The sequence below is a fragment of the Schistocerca americana genome, chromosome 7 (assembly GCF_021461395.2).
Source record: "Schistocerca americana isolate TAMUIC-IGC-003095 chromosome 7, iqSchAmer2.1, whole genome shotgun sequence".
Classification (NCBI taxonomy): Eukaryota; Metazoa; Arthropoda; class Insecta; order Orthoptera; family Acrididae; genus Schistocerca; species Schistocerca americana.
This window is the reverse complement of record NC_060125.1, coordinates 237,389,072-237,408,131: the sequence shown is the minus strand read 5'-3', so window position 1 is coordinate 237,408,131 and position 19,060 is coordinate 237,389,072. Positions and strand designations below refer to the sequence as shown.

General features: G+C 39.0%; 1 protein-coding gene across 3 annotated transcripts in view; it reads right to left on the bottom strand.

The window, feature by feature from the left end:
- The window catches only part of LOC124622216 (integrator complex subunit 3), a 73,914-nt gene that overhangs the window by 33,914 nt on the left and 20,940 nt on the right, over window positions 1-19,060 (bottom strand). For 2 of the 3 annotated variants that reach the window (XM_047147864.1, XM_047147866.1), the window contains exons 7-11: window positions 16,335-16,584; window positions 12,296-12,568; window positions 11,380-11,506; window positions 2,317-2,463; window positions 1,951-2,115 (exon numbers count right to left, since the gene is read on the bottom strand). In XM_047147864.1, coding sequence (XP_047003820.1) covers window positions 1,951-2,115; window positions 2,317-2,463; window positions 11,380-11,506; window positions 12,296-12,568; window positions 16,335-16,584 — 962 coding nt within the window. The remainder of the gene's footprint in view (window positions 1-1,950; window positions 2,116-2,316; window positions 2,464-11,379; window positions 11,507-12,295; window positions 12,569-16,334; window positions 16,585-19,060) is intronic. The other variant, XM_047147865.1, reaches the window with a different exon arrangement.

Genomic DNA, 19,060 nt, shown 5'->3' with positions numbered 1-19,060 from the left:
AGCAATGGGCTCAAGTTAGTTCATAAAAACATGCACTGTGTGGGATTTACCCACTAGTAGGCAGGAGCAGGTGGCAATGGGTGGTGCATGGTGCAGATTTTACAGCAGCGTCAATTGCATGGACAGGAGCCTTAGGGTAGGGTTGATTAGGATGTTACAAAGGTTAGGAGGACAACGGAAGGATAAAGTAGTTGATGTGGAGAGGATATCGGGGAAAGAGGATCTCATATTTCGACTTGAGTTGAGGAAGTAACCTTTGCAGAGTAAAGTTTCAAATGAATAGGCCTAGTGTACTGGGTGACAAGAGGGTGTTTCTGAGATTTTTGGATGTGGAAACTATTAGTTGGAGGGTGAGAGGAAGCTGTTGCCAGGGAGATTTGGTAGTAATAGGAGAGGAAAGCCTGAGGGATGTTGTTGATTCTTGTGGTGAAACTTTTCTCTCTCAATGTGTTTTATCTTGTTGAGGGATTCAGTGTCACAGTAGGTATATGTGCTGTGCATGTCTGAGCTGTTTGGAAGAGATTGTTGGATGTGTAAGGATGGCAGCTGTCAAAGTGTAGGGATTGTTGCTTATTGGTTGGTTTTATATGAACTGAGGTCTGGATGTGGGTTTCAGTGAGGTGGAGGGTAACATCAATAAGATTAGGTCTGAGCAACCTGCCCTTCCTTTTTGACCTTCCCCATTCTATCACTCACTCCTTTGCTGGGAATGAACTATTAGTTCTGAAAGTCAGGTAGCATGTCACTTTTTATATGTATCTATTTGTATTAAACATTTTGTTTCCTGAAAGTACACAATCGCCAGAAATTCTGTCTCAATAAATCAGTTTTCACGATTAAATTTTCCTTTCATACAAATAAATATGAAGTTTTTAAAAGAATGAATAACACACATTCCAACAAACTTAAGCTCATAGCAATTGCTCCAAGAGGCAAATGCCAGTCTCAATACATACCTGACAAAAACCCCTAAAAATTTCCTATAGTCTCTAAGATTTCCCTACTGTATAATGATACAGACAGCTAGGACTCTTAATAACTAGTTCTTCTTCAATTTTGCTGGTTTTTCACACACCAATGTGACTAAAAATAACCTCACAGCAAAACATCCATTGCACAGCAATTCAGTGATCACACTAGATGTGGGACAGGACCCCACCCTCCAAACCAACAGTGAGAGTATCTTTTCTTCAAATGCTCCCAGATATTAATATCAAAATGAGATAGTTCACTAGCATATTGAAACCACATCATCTCCTGGACAAAAAGAGGTCCAGACTTCAATGACTGTGGCAAACATATCTAATGAGCACCTGGTAATGTGCTCCATTGCAACGGAATGGCGACAAGTAACTTTCTATTATTTTCTATTCACTGTAAAAATGTTTCTTACAGTAAGGATGATGCATGTTGTGAAACTTTTCCTTCTGCATTTGCTTGATTTTTTTTGAGCACTTCATGCTGCTGCACAATACATTAAATACAAATCAGCAAGTTCAAGTAATGAGTACTAACTATCATTGACAGCCAGTCATGAATTGTGAACAATGGTACACTTTACTGAACATATCACAGAAGACTGTGTACTGTTTTTCAAGTATTGCTACCAATGTTGATGCAGCAGTAAGAAAACATAAGCAGGTTCCACACACTGACTTCAAACACACTGCTAAGTCATTATCTTGTACCAACCTTTTCCCCCCACTTCATCTCAAAATACTCAGTTTAGGAGCTTCTGTTGCATGTACCATTTTCACTCTATAGCTTTGGTATAGTACAATATAACTACAATCTTCCATTAAAAGCCAGAGCACTATCATCAGCATAATTTGATTACTGGAAGTGGATATATATGATAAACACAACTGTTTCAAAGATCACTGAACTCACAATCAATCTTTGTCACATCACTGTCTCACAATTAATATAACAACAGATGGTTGCACTCACCAGGCCTTCAGGAAGTACAGGAGTAAGTAGCCAACACGTTGTGCTTGGGGTGCCAGTTCTGCAAGGACTGCTAGCAATGGTAACCGCCTGCTATCATCTTCAGGCAACTGAATAAGATTCCGTAATAGTACAAATAGTGGCTTCCCAATACTGTCCTCTATGTTCCTGTAATGTCAGAATTACAACAGTCAATTTAATGTAAATAAAGAAAAGAACATGCAACCACAAAATTATTGTACAAATTTATTACTTGTTCATGGCTGTAATTTTCAGCATTTGTAGTATTATTTTAATTTTATCCTTTAAAAAGAAACTGTACAAATAATTACGATTATTACGAGCATTCATTACACACTGAATACTTACTCATCATTGACTTCCTCAGGGAAAACTGTTCCTTCAAATTGCTCTTTTAATACAACAGCAAGACACTGCCCCAGAACAGCTGTGGTTTCAGAATCAATGTCATCTTCCTGGACTATCAGCTGCACCAACCGTTCCATTGCCTGGCATCTGCAAAAATATATTTTGCACTTTTGGGTTCAGGAAGACAAGGGTTATACTGTATTTACTCGAATCTAAGCTGCACCTGAAAAATGAGACTCGAAATCAAAGGAAAAAAATTTTCCAGAATCTAAGCCGCACCTAAAATTTGAGACTCGAAATTCAAGGGAAGGGAAAAGTTTATGGCCGCACCTCCAAATCGAAACAAAATTGGTCCATTGTAATATGAGACACAATTTAGGTCGAATGAATGACGACACAGCTGCAGTAGTTTGGTTCGAGTCGTAAGCTTAGCAGTCAAGCTTTACCAGGTAGCCATTGCTATGCTTCAGACGCGTATTTATACGGGTACCGGTATCCTTCCTTTTTCAAGTGCTTCGTCTCGTTTGAATTCATTACTTAACAAAGATGATTTGACTTACCATATGAAAGTGCTGGCAGGTCGACAGACACACAAACAACCACAAACATACACACAAAATTCAAGCTTTCGCAACAAACTGTTCCCTCATCAGGAAAGAGGGAAGGAGAGGGAAAGACGAAAGGAAGTGGGTTTTAAGGGAGAGGGTAAGGAGTCATTCCAATCCCGGGAGCGGAAAGACTTACCTTAGGGGGAAAAAAGGACGGGTATACACTCGCACACACACACACACACACACACACACACACACACACACACACACACATCCATCCACACATATACTGGAGTAGGTGGTGGTGGGAGGGTGCATGGGACAGGTTTTACACTGGCGGCGGTCTGCTTGTGTCTGTATATGTGTGGATGTATATGTGTGTGTGTGTGTGCGCGCGCGAGTGTATACCCGTCCTTTTTTCCCCCTAAGGTAAGTCTTTCCACTCCCGGGATTGGAATGACTCCTTACCCTCTCCCTTAAAACCCACTTCCTTTCGTCTTTCCCTCTCCTTCCCTCTTTCCTGATGAGGCAACAGTTTGTTGCGAAAGCTTGAATTTTGTGTGTGTGTTTGTGTTTGTTTGTGTGTCTATTGACCTGCCAGCGCTTTCGTTCGGTAAGTCACATCATCTTTGTGTTATATATATATAAATATATATATAAAAAACAAAGATGATGTGACTTACCAAACGAAAGTGCTGGCAGGTTGATAGATACACAAACAAACACAAACATACACACAAAATTCAAGCTTTCGCAACAAACTGTTCCCTCATCAGGAAAGAGGGAAGGAGAGGGAAAGACGAAAGGAAGTGGGTTTTAAGGGAGAGGGTAAGGAGTCATTCCAACCCCGGGAGCGGAAAGACTTACCTTAGGGGGAAAAAAGGACGGGTATACACTCGCACACACACACACACACACACACACACACACACACACACACACACACATCCATCCACACATATACTGGAGTAGGTGGTGGTGGGAGGGTGCATGGGACAGGTTTTACACTGGCGGCGGTCTGCTTGTGTCTGTATATGTGTGGATGTATATGTGTGTGTGTGTGTGTGTGCGCGCGCGAGTGTATACCCGTCCTTTTTTCCCCCTAAGGTAAGTCTTTCCACTCCCGGGATTGGAATGACTCCTTACCCTCTCCCTTAAAACCCACTTCCTTTCGTCTTTCCCTCTCCTTCCCTCTTTCCTGATGAGGCAACAGTTTGTTGCGAAAGCTTGAATTTTGTGTGTGTGTTTGTGTTTGTTTGTGTGTCTATCGACCTGCCAGCGCTTTCGTTCGGTAAGTCACATCATCTTTGTGTTATATATATATAAATATATATATATAAAAAACAAAGATGATGTGACTTACCAAACGAAAGTGCTGGCAGGTTGATAGATACACAAACAAACACAAACATACACACAAAATTCAAGCTTTCGCAACCAACGGTTGCTTCATCAGGAAAGGGGGAAGGAGAGGGAAAGACGAAAGGATGTGGGTTTTAAGGGAGAGGGTAAGGAGTCATTCCAATCCCGGGAGCGGAAAGACTTACCTTAGGGGGAAAAAATGAAAGGTATACATTCGCACACACACACATATCCATCCGCACATACACAGTCACAAGAAGACATTTGTAAACATTTGGCGTTTACAAATAACGCAAAGAGTTTCCTTTGTGTTTACAAATGTCTGCTTGTGTCTGTGTATGTGCGGATGGATATGCGTGCGTGTTCGAGTGTATACCTGTCCTTTTTCCCCCCTATGGTAAGTCTTTCCGCTCCCGGGATTGGAATGACTCCTTACCCTCTCCCTTAAAATCCACATCCTTTCGTCTTTCCCACTCCTTCCCTCTTTCCTGATGAAGCAACTGTTTGTTGTGAAAGCTTGAATTTTGTGTGTATGTTTGTGTTTGTTTGTGTGTCTATCGACCTGCCAGCACTTTCGTTTGGTAAGTCACATCATCCTTGTTTTTAGATACATTAGCGAAACAATGGTAAGAGACTGCTATTTGTTGTTACTTACACTGCTGCTTTCTTTGATAATGATCAACAAGAACGAAATAATAAACTGCGTATGATAAAAGATTTTCTGAACGAGAGTTTAGCGAAAATTTTTCTCAATTTCAAAATCTTTGCAGGCACCTCTTTAGTACATTACATTCTACATAGAAATTAGTCATCTTAGATTTAAAAATCTAGTCAATTGCTGTGCTTCATTTCTGACTTTATCACTATTAGGCATAAGAATAATACGGATATAAACATGAAATGATACGTATGTTCTTCCGCGTTTGCTGTTGTCTCACTCTAGTTTCGTAGTTTATTAGGCAGACAGGATTTAAATGAGATAATAGCAAACACGAAACAATACATGGCAAAATGTTTATATTTGTATTATTCTAACGGTGAAGAGAATACTGCATGTGATTCACAATTCATAACAGTTCCTGTTAGCAACCATCTCTTCTCACAGGTAGGAAAAAATTCAGAACGTAGAGTTGGCCATTTTGATTGACAAACATCCCAAACGGTCTTGCCAGTGGATTTTCGTAGTACATTAAAATGCTGCTACATTCGACGATGAACAATGCGAAATTTGTATTTACTTTGTTGGATAATGCATGAAAATGCAGTGGTCGAAACTCGGCGCGGAGAAAAAAGCTCGTCTTCCACCTTTTTTTTAAATTTATTTACTGACGCACAGATTTTGGTGCCAGTATTTATCTTTGTGCCTGCATAGCATGCCTGTGTAGCGCTACATATATTCGACGGCAGAAGTTAGTTGTGGCGGCACCTACCAACATTTTTCAGAACTTCCGTTTGATTTGCACTCGATTCTAAGCCGCAGACAGTTTTTTGGATTACAAAAACCGGAAAAAAAGTGCGGCTTAGATTCAAGTAAATACGGTAGCAAAAATTGGAAAAAATGGAAAATTAGACCAACCTAATAAAAAGCCCAGTACTTCTGTCTATACCTACAAACCTAAAAGAAACAGAATATAAGCTGCTACATCCCGATCACATGCTGTATTGCCTGTGTTACAGCTGAAAAATTGCCCGTCTGATCCTTTCTTCTACCAACTGTAACGTTAGGTCAGTGCTAAATTTTTTGAGATCACTAAACTTACCACATACTGAATTCATTGCCTGATCTGTGAGGTGTATGGGCTAAACAGCATAAGGAGTAGATTATGCATTGCTCCCTCATTAATGACAACCTCAAAGAGAAGACATGACACTGCATTACGGAAGGCCATGAATTATGATTACAGAACCCTGGAACCATTCCCTACAGGGTTCCCAATCCTTGTTGCCTATTGAAATTTTCCATTAGACGATTATTGCAATATCAATCAAAAAAGAGTTGGCACGATCCACATCACTGCTCACAGCATATGGCTCACAGAACAATGTTTTGCACTACTTATTCTGGAACCCAATAAGTACCATATTTAGCCAATTATAAGACAAGGTTTTTTGCCACATTCATCATTCGAAAAATGATGCAGATCAATCTACTGCTGCTGTAGGCAACATTTTTACATTATTTAACAGACTGATACAGCGGCCACCTTACATTTATAGATGGAACTTTTGCTACTAAAATCACATGCAGATTTATTTCGAAGAATTTGGATGGGTAAGTTGGACAAACGATACCCGCCCATGAACAAGTTCGAGATTTCCCGATATGCTGAAGCACTCAACACGGTATTGACCTTCCCTGAACATTCAAGTGATATTTGACTAGCGTGGCACTAGCGCAAGGAATACGCAAGAAACTATGAACAAGCCACTACAACAGTATACTGATCTTATTAAAATTTGACAGTTTAGTGAAACACAGGAAGACTACATTAAATTCTGTCATCTTACGAACTAGTGTTGTATTTGAGTAGTTTTGCGATAAAATTTCTCATACAAGTACGGATACTGTATGCAAACATTTATACTATTTCTTAAATAAAGGTTACATTGGAAGGTGAAAATTTTGTCCTTCAAAAAATATTAATTGATTGTGAACCTAAGTCAATATTTTATTTGGTTAGAAACTGTAATGATTTACCAAGTAGGTTGCAAATGAGAAATTTTGTCACTGTCCACATATTATAATACAGGGTAAAAATGTTACCAACTTTTAGCCAACATTAGAACAAGATGATGACATTTAAATGCAAAAGACAAAAAATTAATGCAAAATTAACTGTCTAAATATGGAAAATGACTGTAATTGTTGTTGTGAGAGCAAATTTCAGTGGCAAAACCTGTCATGGAGACAGCACTGACAGACACCACTGGATCATGGGACTTTTCAGAATTGGCCTGAATCATGATGGCAATCTTTTATTTATGTATTAGTTGGTGTTGCATATGACCTGTACCTTAGAAGATATTACAGTCCATGTTCCACAGCTGCTCAAGCACAGCACTAAGGAATGGTTGGAGGGGGAACAATGATATCAGCTTTGCTGAGAAATACGATGAGTGGGGGAAAGGGGGTGGTGAATAGGAAGCTAATTTCATTGTGCTGCCAACCCATGGACTGTATACCGCATATTTTTGTTCTTTATGAATGTCTACCATGTCTAAACCAGTTTGCCTGAATCCATCTGAATTGACTGGACAAATATACAATAGTATAGATTTCTGCAGAAGATGGTAAAAATCTGGATAAGAGCCAGTGACATGCTTGTTGTCGACACTCACTATGAGGCATGACGGGAACGAATGGGAGTGTGTCAGTTGCTGATTCTATGCAGCAACGAGTGAGCAGTGGGCAAATGATATGTTTGGAAGTAAGAAACATTGTACCATTCACATGTCGGTATAGAAGCTAAGTCTGCTACATATTAGACAAAAAAGAGCTGTGTTCTCAAGTACCACCATAAACACAACCTCAGAAACAGCAACATATTTGGCAGAAAACAGCCAAATGTTTGTGACGACAAAGATATAAATTTCACAGCTGTGCTCTTAGGTTCATGGTGGTGATTAAAAATATTGATACCGCAGATGACAAGTATAGTAAGCAAGTAGGAAAGTGAAGATAAAAATTAATGTAAACCACTTATTTTTGTTTATTTTGTTTCTCTCCATATCATCAAAATACCACGAAAACTCTATTTTAAATTTTTGTGTGGTCCAGACCTAAAAAACACAAAATCGAGGAAAGTGTAGAATCAGGGAAAACATTGAAACCTCCTAAATATGAGAAAAAACATATGTGATGGTAATATACGATTAAAAATTGTAATCATCACCAATAAACTGTAAAAAATCTGTATAAAGAAGGAAATTAAATATTCAATAGAATGATTATACGTCAACAGCCTTTCCACAGTGATAACACTGACTCATGTCGGATCACTGAAGTTAAGCACTGTGGGGCTTGGTTAGCACTTGGATGGGTCACCGTTCAGGCTGCTGAGTGCTGTTGGCAAGTGGAGTGCACTCTGCCCTTGTGAGGCCAAATTGAGGAGCTACTCGACTGAGAAGTAGCGGTACCAGACACAATAACTGACAATGGCTGGGAGAGCAGTGTGTTAACCACATGCCCCTCCATACCTGCATCCGGTGATGCCTAAAAGGCTGAGGATGACACAGTGAGCTGTTTTCAAATGTGCTGCAACCATGAATTATATATCAAAAAATGCATTTTTGAGAGATGTTTCCTTTGTGCTCACCCAGAAAGTAGCCATTGGCAGTGCAGCATACTCTGGTGATGCGAGTGCAGTGACTTCTAGTGTACTGCTTGTAAACTTTTCCTTGTTGATTGTGCTGAGTAGCTGAAGTGGCACATTTTGCAGTATTGCCAATGTGTGCCATTTGCACTTCGAAATCATCGCTTGCTGTAGTGTAAACACAGCAGGTTTCATGAAAGCACATATATACACACACAAGTTTTCCATCACACATGGTATTTATTTATAGCAATGAATATGAAATAAAGTTAAGCCTGTAGTGATTTCATAGTTACTCTGTTCCTGCAATATGTTACATTTATAATGCTCTGTCTGTACTATCAGAATGCATTAAACACCACTGAGGACTGCAACAAAGACGAACAAGCCATCACACAACTGTTCACTGAACACATCCTGTTAATTACGGTGCCCCACAAAACAAATGGAGTAGCCTACATTGGTTGCAGTCGGTAGACAAACGATATGTTCTGGATTCAGTCGACAGGTTCCAAGGAGAACTATTGTAATTAAAATTAAAGCACAATAGTGCAGGGCTTATGAGGTAAAACTCCATAAACTGAACCTATGTGGAAGCCGTGATCATTCCATTTGCTACAGACCGATCACATCAGCAGTGGTTTGGAACAAGCCCCCAAGTAAGCTGGTTTGGAACAAGCCCCCAAGTAAGCTTGCTGTTTATCACTCTATATGCTAGAAGCCACTGCATTAGTGTGACGTCACCATTTGCGTGATGTCACCACGCCATACAGCTATTGACTGCAAGTGGAAAACAAACATCCAAGATGTTACAAACATCCAAAACATTGTAATCTCGCAGTTTTCACTGTATTTCACAGTTTTCATTTCATTGCACCATGTAGGCTATAAATTTTTGCTATTTTCAAGGAGAACACAAAATGAAAGAAACCTCAAACTGCATGTTTTAAGGAATAATTTGTGGCAGTACTGTGTTTGGAAATGGCTCAGTTACCTCATACATCATTAGCAAAAGTCATAGTCGTTTAATTTACATGCCCTAAAATATTACTAGTGGCAAAACCCACGTTTTTTTCCTAGTAAGTCTATTACAAGACATAATGTTTTAAAAATTATTTCTTAGTTGTTCATGGATCTGTGATTTGGTTATGTTGGTTGGCATTATGAGTATTGGTAAAATTGCTACCTAGGAGGAGAAGAATGAAATTCTCGACTTTGATTTGTATCTTGTGTGCCTGTTTGTACTTTATAGTCCAGTACTTTAGGAACTTCGAATGTTTCAGAGGCTACGTTCTGTACACGTATGTATGTTATTGTGGTGTGGTGGTTGTGCGGACTGTTAGGTGATGTAACAATTCAGCAGCCAGCTTCTAACCAGAAATAGCTGTTTCTTTGAGCGTATTCTTTGAGACTCTGTGGTTGAATTTAAAAGGTTGATGATTGATCTTGTTGCTGAATACAGCATATCAGAAGTACACGCAAAAAGACAAGACTGGATTATAAGATGGTAGCTAGTCTCCTTCATCACGTATTAGCTCATTCTGGAGCACTTCGTGTCAACTGTCCTGTTTTTCCAATGCTGTCATAATCTAGCAGTAGTTGTATCACAATTGTGTGATGAAGCTAAACACTGTAAGTTGCTCTGGCAATGCTGATTGTGGATTACGTCAGTATTTCCTCTGTCACAGCTTCCCTCTTCGCAACAGCTTAAGATATGTTCTTAACTCCACCACCAGCCTTCGTGCAAACAGTATGTCTTTTGAACCACTTTTATAAATGTCAAGTAAGAATGCAGAACTGAGGTAAACCTTACTCGGAAGAAAAGTAAAATCAGGGAATTTTTAGCATGGGTTTTTCATGAAGGCTATTACTTTATGGTTTAGAATCATGAAAAATGTAAAATCTGTGAATGTAACATCAAAGTTCCACTGTATAGACAAACAATAAATGGTCTAAGTTCAGAATAAGTATAACGTTGATGTTTTAGGTAGATACTTTGTCAATAAAATAATTTGTAACTTTGATAAATCACAATACGTTAAAAAAAAAAAAAAAATCTCTCAAGAAGCCTTTTAAAAAATGGAGGGTCGTCTTGTGCTCTGGTAAATATGGTAAATCTTGCTCCCATTAATTTTCACATTTTCCAACACCCTAAGAAATTACTGTCTAGTCCCAACACACACGCACACGCACACGCACACGCACACGCACACGCACACGCACACACACACGCGCACACACACACACACACACACACACACACACACACACACACACACACACACTGGTGCATTTTATCAACAAAGTTGGCCAAGGACTATAAGTAAGAGGAAATTATTTCCATTTCCCATCTCAGTGGCTCGGTGGATGGAAATAGGTGAACCATTAATTACATTTTAATTCAACAATCCTTTACCTCATTCTCAACTGCCCAACATTCAATCTCAGTAACAGAAATCAAACAGTATAGCAGGGGACAGTACAGCGCCTTACAATGTGTTTACTGTGAAGACGACTTCTATGCATTACTGGACTCTCCAACGCTAGAAGGGCTCCCTTGCTATGTATTTGCAAGAGAAGAAGACATTTTTAATGCTTTGAAGTATACTGTCAGTGTATTATGAGTGACTGAAGGGTAATTTTGCCACAGTTGGATTTTTGTCTGTTCTATTGACTGCTCACAAGCTGTATGTATTAAATTACCAGAAAATTATAACTTGTGGATACATTTGTCTCATATTTAGACAGTTTACAACTACATCACAGTAAAATCATACATTCACCAACATGTATTAATGACAGTATAGCACATTTACTATATTCAAAAATTTGTTTACCTGGCTTCGTTGTCTGTCTCGGTATGTAGAGACTCTACTGCTAACCGGAAATCTCCATCCAACTGCTGAATGATATCTGCATCTGCATCAGAATCTGCAGTTGGCTTCTCTTTGAGACGAACTTTTGCTGTGAAAAAAGTATTCTCAAATTTAATGTCCAGTGTGATAGTTCTAAGTGCCTTGTATAATGAAGAAAATTAAAGTTAATACACTACTGATTTTTCAATAGTATTTTAGTGTCTGAAATTAATATATCAATGTATATAACATAAAATAGAAAATCCAGGATGGCATGATGACAATATTATGAAAAGGATAGATTGCCAATCACTATATATAGTGCAGATGTTGAGTTACAGAGAGGCACAACAAAAAGATTGCTAAAAATGTAAGATTTCAGCCAAATGGCCTTCTTCTGAATTAGACACACACACACACACACACACACACACACACACACACACACACAGAAAGTGGCCATTTGGCTGAAAGCTTGCTTGTTTAGAAGTCTTTTTGTTGTGGGTGTCTGCGAATCATCATCTCCACTATTTGGTAAATGGCAATCTATCATTTTCATAATATTGTCATTATATAACATAAAAGTAAGGGAATTGTACAAGCAAAGTAAAGTAGAACAGCATGCAGCAGACTTAATGCTAACCCACAGAAAAGATGGTTGATATGCCTATGCTTAATCAAAGCTATAGACAATATTTTATTACTTTTAGTGTTTCTTGTTGGTAGCTCAGTTGTGATTTTCAAGTAGAAGTCAGAAATTCCAGCAGGTAGAATATGAGATGAACATTTTACTTTTGAACTAACTGAGAAACAAAACCAAACATCAACAGCTCTTCTAAATTTATAGTAGCAATAACTGGTGTTAAGTTCACAGATAAGTTTAAAGTTTCATTTTTACCAAGGGGAATGTCATCGTCATCTTCTTCGTCCAGAGAGTGCAGACGTGGTGCATGTGTACGACTGAGAACTGTGGCAGGTGTAAGTACTGGAGCAGAACTAGAGCCCTGTGGATCCTCATCATCATCACTAAAGGTTGGTTCAGAGCTGTGCTGGACGCTACCTGGAGCAGTTGGCCCATCACCATCCACTGCATCATCGTGATTAGTATCCTGGTCTGTCACGGTAGCTGGCTCATCCTTCACATTGACTCCAGGATCTTCTAACTTGACTCCTGTTGTTAACATACATTTTTTTTTTTAAATTGTGATGTTTTCTATTGACTGAATGCATAAATCTAATGTTAAAAACCGTGCCATAAACAAGTTCTGAATTAAGTGGAAAATGAATGTAACAAGGAGCCAGCATAAAATTTGAGGTATATCAATGTTATTTTTGATGATGTCAAATTTAAGCTATTACAAAAAGCCGTTCTGAACACTATAAATGGTTATTTGTCTGAACGACGTTATTCTACGTTACAAGAAAAGCTTTTGTCATCCATATACATAGCCTGACGAAACATGCGAAGAACTCAGAAGGCATGGTCAGATATGAATGTAACTTCATACACAACAGCACAGGGTATGTTAATGATCACAGCTGCAATTCCGTGTAACACATACAATGGTCACCAGAATGCATTATTGTTGTTTGTGTTTAGTGTTGTTACCAGACCAGGTATGATGTATAAGGGCCATGAACAGCATCAGATGTAAAGCGATTGCGGGGAAGGACACGGAGATGCCGCCTACTCAAATACAACAGCGTCATCAACATCTGACAGAGTTTGGAAAGAAATTCATCATTGTGGGTCTTCATTCGGCCTCCTGGTCGATTTGTAAAATACCAAGATCTATGGGGCACTCAGATGTGGCTGTGACCCAGTGTTGACCTGCATGGGAATTTGAGAGCAGGCATACATGTCACCAAGGTGCTGGTCGACCATGACTGACCACCAAAAGAGAGCTCATACCCCACACCTAGTACAATGTAACCTTTTCACATCTGCACCTGCCACCCGACATCAATTAACAGACTCCCTGCAACATTCCGTGCCATCCAACATCACTGGTCACAGACCTTCCCACGCATATGGTGCCATTAACACCACTACAAAAACAGCTGCATTTGCACTAGTGCTACGACTGGAAAGTACAGATTGCTGATGAATGGCTTCACATTGTGTTCAACAATGAATCACAGTTCTGAATTTCCCTGGATGATCACTGACAGCAAGTATGGCAACAACCTGGGAAGAAGTCGCATACTTCCAATGTCTTGGAGTAGCACAGTGGTGTTTACGGCTGGTTTCATGGTGTACAGGTTTGACTTCCCGTCACAACTGGTAGTAATTGAGGTAACTCCGGAAACTCAACAGTATGTCACAGATATCCTGCATCCTCATGTGTTACCTCTCATTTGACAGTGTCATGTCATAAATTTCAACAGGACAGTGCTTGTCCACACACGACTAGTCTCTATGAACTGTCTGCGTGATGTTGAGGTACTCCCATGGTCAGTAAGAACCCCAGATCTGTTCCCTATAGAACATGTATAGGGTTAGCTTGGTTGTCAACTCTGTCCCAATGCCATTATCCAGGATATCAAGGGTCAGTTACAACAATTGTGGGTCACCTTGTCTTAGGATAGGATGCAACAACTTTGTGACACCCTTCCCAACAGAATTAGTACATGCATCCAGGCCAGAGGTGGTCATACTGCCAAGTTCTTTGTAAATTTGATTCAGTTTTGTATTTGCTAAAATAACATCACACCCCTCCTCAAATTGTTAAGTTTAAATTTGTTTCTTCCTCTCCTTCTGGGTGTTTCACTTTATTTGTCAGGCAATGATATTTCAAGAACTGTGTAAGGTAGCATGCAGGAATATCTGACGTGTATTAAAAATGAATGCAAACATCCACATGCCAACCTGTGCATGATTAGAGAATGGGTAAATTTAAGTATAGCAAAGAGGGAAAAAATCAAATGGGTGAGGTCTCTGAAAGATAAACTGCAATAATGCATACATTTTTTTACACGGTGGCAACTGGAAATTTTTTGAGTTCACACTTGGTAACTATGGAGTATTTAAAAAAGTGTTTATTTAATAATTAATAGACATCTCATCAAGACAGGCTTAAGTGAACTGGGCGGAAGAGTGAGGTTTAACACCCCATCACCAATGGGGCCATTAGACATGGAGCCCAAGTTCAGATTAAGAAGGCAATTGCCTATGCCCTTTCAAAGAAACCATCCTGGTATTTGCCAGTTTATGGAGATCTCTGTATACCTATATCTGGATAGTCAGATAACAAGTCACTGTCTTCCTGAATAAATTCTGTGTCTTACCACTGTGCCATATCACTCACCGAGTGAGTTTGGAAAAAACCAACTATGACAGCTTAATGGAAAATATAAGGTTACATAATATGTTGACAAGAGAAGTAAGGACCAAGAAAGTTTGGAGCCTGGTATAGAAAAGATTTGTAATGTGTCTGTGTGTTGTAGTATTTGAAAAATGTGAATTAAAAATTGCTGAGGCAAACAGTATCAAGATGAAAGAAGTATTGTTTTATGTCTCTAAACAAATAACAGAAATACTGATGGATTTGGAGAAAAGAAAATGTGTGTGATAAACTGTTGGTTAAGTAATGGAAACAGTATGGCACTGAACTTAATGCAAGTACAGAAGGTGAAGAAAATAATCTTTAATAACTATACCAGAAGAAACGGAGTCTGAACAACATAGGACTTGTGCTGAGGAGCAGTCAAGAGCAGATCCTAGCTGCAGTTACACCATTGGAAAGAAACAGAAGTGTGTGAGATGGAACTTAATGGAAAAAGATGTGGATATCTCAAAATAATCAAATCAGAGGAAAAATTAGTACATGATCAATACTCAGAAAAGAACAGTGAAATAAACTAGACAGTGCACATAGGTATGAAACAGATGTGGGAAACTGGATAGGATAGCGAATATAAAAGTGTTACCAACTCACCACTTTCTTGAAACATACCACTAAATGCACTCTTTTCTTCTCAGTGTTCCCCAAATGTCAAAAACAGCAATTATAGAACTATTTACTGTAGCACTAGCACAGAGACAGCCACATTAAACAATGATACACAAGTCTTCTCCACACAGTTAACATACCAGTTTGAAGTTCCTGGCAGATTGAAAGTCTGTGCCAGAGCAGTACTCAAACCTAGATCCTTGCTTTTACTAACTGCCCTCTCCAGACACGAGTCACAACGTATCCTCACAACTTTACTTCTGCTAACAGAGCTTTCCTACTTTCCAAACTTCACAAAAGCTCTCCTGCATATCTTGTAGGAGAGCTGGGCCAAAAGCTACAAATCCAACTCCTTGCTTGTGTGCCTGTCCGTTGCTTGGCACCTCTTCAATACAGTGAGTGGTTATTGTCAGTCACTGCACTGTTTATATTGGACCCAGAATTTCCATTGTAATGTATTAAAAATGTTCACATTTAATTTTTCTAGTACAGTTTGAAATATTACTGGGGCTAAAAATAATAACAAATTTTAAAACTGCAGCACAGGTCAAAATGATGTATTTTATAATATACACAACACCATTATATATATATACATAGTTAATATTCTTTCCAATAAGACTAGTGTTTCTCAAACTGAATTGTATATGAACGAAAAAAGTTTCCCCACACCCACCCTCTACACTTTCATTGTGTATTCCATTGAAGAAGAGAAGGAACCCATGTCCAAACGCCACTAATAACATTTCCTAATTCAACATGGCTAACACAACACTGGCATAGCATTTTCAAAATTCATATACTTTCATCTTCTGAAAATGACCCAACAAAACACACATAATAAAACACAAAACCTGCAGCAGACTGTAGGCATCATTTGACAGCAGTCTGGATTGTAATAAATAAATTAAAAGCATAATTCTGAAGCCTGAAGCCTTCTCGGTTGTCAACGCGAGCATCTCACACAGCAGATATACCACTTGCCTGGCTGTATCCATGCACGCCTAGAGACAGAGTACAAGGAACGTTCTGAGCCAATACCTTCTGAAGAAGGTGGCAGGCAGAACTCCCTGAAGACATCGTGGACCATAGCACGCAGCTCTCCATCCAGTTTGGGGTTATCAAACAAGGGAAACAATGATGGCAGTACTCGTTTATCTAGGATCTGACGGAGGGATGCATAGATGCCAGCACGCACTTTCTCTGCCAGTGCAGGATAAAAGTTGGGCACAATCTGTAAGTAATCACAGAATATTTAGTAAAATTATATTTCACAAACAAAGAAAATTAACTTCAAAATAAAGGCAAAGAGGTAGATGACGAGACAAGAACAGATGACAAAAATGCTAGCCTTCAGAACTTGTGATTCAGTCATCTGACAACTATAAAAGGTTTAAGTAGAAAACCCTAGTTAAAAGGTGTAAGCTAGCATTGTGGTCTCCTACCGTTCATCTGAATGTTTCTTGTCAAGTGGTAAGTATAAGGGGCAGTCAAATAAAATGAGAGAGATTGAAAAACAAAGTGAGTAAACTATTTATTATTTCTAAAGTAATCACGACAATTGTTAATACATTTAGCCCACTGTGAGACAAGACGGTGAATGGTTCATGAAATAATATTTGCGGTTGCCTATGGAACCACAACTCTACCCAGGTTTGCACCTCTTCATCCAAAACAAGTTGACGACCATGAATGTCTTTCTTCAGTGCTCCAAAAATATGGAAATTGCATGGGGAGAGATTGGGGCTGTATGGAGAATGTGTAAGAACTTCCCAACAAAACATGTTGGTGGGCCTACATGTTGTCAATATTGTTTCGAGTACACTACAGAAGGTTCGCTGGAAAGCAATTACACATTCTTCATACAGTCCCAATCTCTCTCCCCATGTGATTTCCACATATTTTGAAGCCCTGAAGAAAAACATCGCCGTCAATTTGTTCAGGATGAAGAGATGCAAGCCTGGGTAAAACTGTGATTGCGTAGGCAACCACAAACATTTTTCCATGAAGGTACTGTCTTTTAACACAGTGGGTTAAGTATATTAACAGTTATGGTTATTACTTTATAAAAATAATGAACAGTTTACTTACTTTTTTCCATCTGTGTTGTTTTCACCTGACTGTCCCATATAGATGCCTTTTCTATATTTATCTGACTATGAATGTATTGCTTTAATATTTTCCATGGATTGAAATGAAAAACAAAGTTCTAAAAAATACTTTTTGTAACAAAGTAATTTTTTTCAGCATTTTACATTAGGACAACATTTCTTTATTTTCATCTTTTTTAAATTTTTGTCGCGCACACTATTCTTCAAACACAGCACCCTTTAACAATAATATGTATTTGCATTCTGTTCACTGAATAAGTTGTTTGTTATGTACTACAAGAGAAAAATGTGTTTGAAAATCTAGCACATGGAAGAAATTCAATTACTTATTACATTAATAAATTAACCCTGTATCAGGTATGGACATAGAATGTACAACCAAACACATTGTAAAAATAACACAAGTAACAAGCCAAATGTGGGCGGATATCAACTAAAGAGACACAAAATGCAGACATTTTCTTTCAGAGTTGTTATGTAGGTGGCAGTGACCTGCAGCATTTCAGTAACATTTACAACATAGCTATGTCAAAAGGCAAAGATATCAAATAATCAAATATAAACCAAACTAATCTATTCTCAAAAGTGTAAGGCTTCCTACCTTTAAATGGACCATCACATGAAAAATACATAAATTTACTTAAAAGAAAGGGCCCTAGTAGGGGGAAATGGGAGAGGAATGGTATGCAAGACTGATGGAAAGACGGTCGTCTATAAAAATGATGAAAGGCAGTAAGAGAGGCAAGAAGAGAGACTGAAGGAGAAAGTAATGTTGAAGGAAGTGAGAAGGAAATCAAGTACAAACAAAATATGCGGAGAGAGAGATGCCTAGGAAGACTGGCAAGAGATGGACGAAAGGTAAGTGGTTAGTGTCTGCATCGGAAGGGGAAGCAGGAAGAGAAGTGGGAGAGGGTTATTAAGGTCTTGCACCTGGAACTGATTGAGATGGGGTGAAGGGGGAGAGTGTTGTGTAGCAAGCAAAATCTACATCTGACACGATATACTCTGATTATTAACTTTTTGCCTGGCATATAGAAGTGGCATGGGAAAGGTTGGGGAGGGGGTCTATGTTGACGGCCTGCTGCTATCCATGCCCATGCTAGACAAGGCCCTATGTGTGTCATTTGAGAAAGAATTATGAATACTTTGCAAAATGACAGTGGAGGTCAGTTCCTGGCAACACTCACTATTACAGACTGACAGATTTGAGTAATTATTCAAGGAAGCAGTTGAACATTTCACACCAATAGTACATGTTTTGGATGTTATTGCCAAACAGTACCTGCAAGAATAGTTCACATACACTTTCATAAAGTTGGTTTTGCATGTCAGGTCAGCATAAGCCTAACACTTACAAACTAGAGATGAAAATCTTTACAGTAATCATGGGTGAACGAGAATTTAACTTATTAGATATGTAAATCCAACTTGTCTGTGTGATATCGACCACAGCCGGTTGACTGCATTTTGAAATATGTGGGATGCTAGTCGCCACTGTGCTTCCTAAAAGCACCACTGTGGCAAAAGGGGTGCTACGTCAACACTGTTACACTGTCGCCAATAATCTGCAAGGGACCTACCACGCCGAGGTCCAGTGGC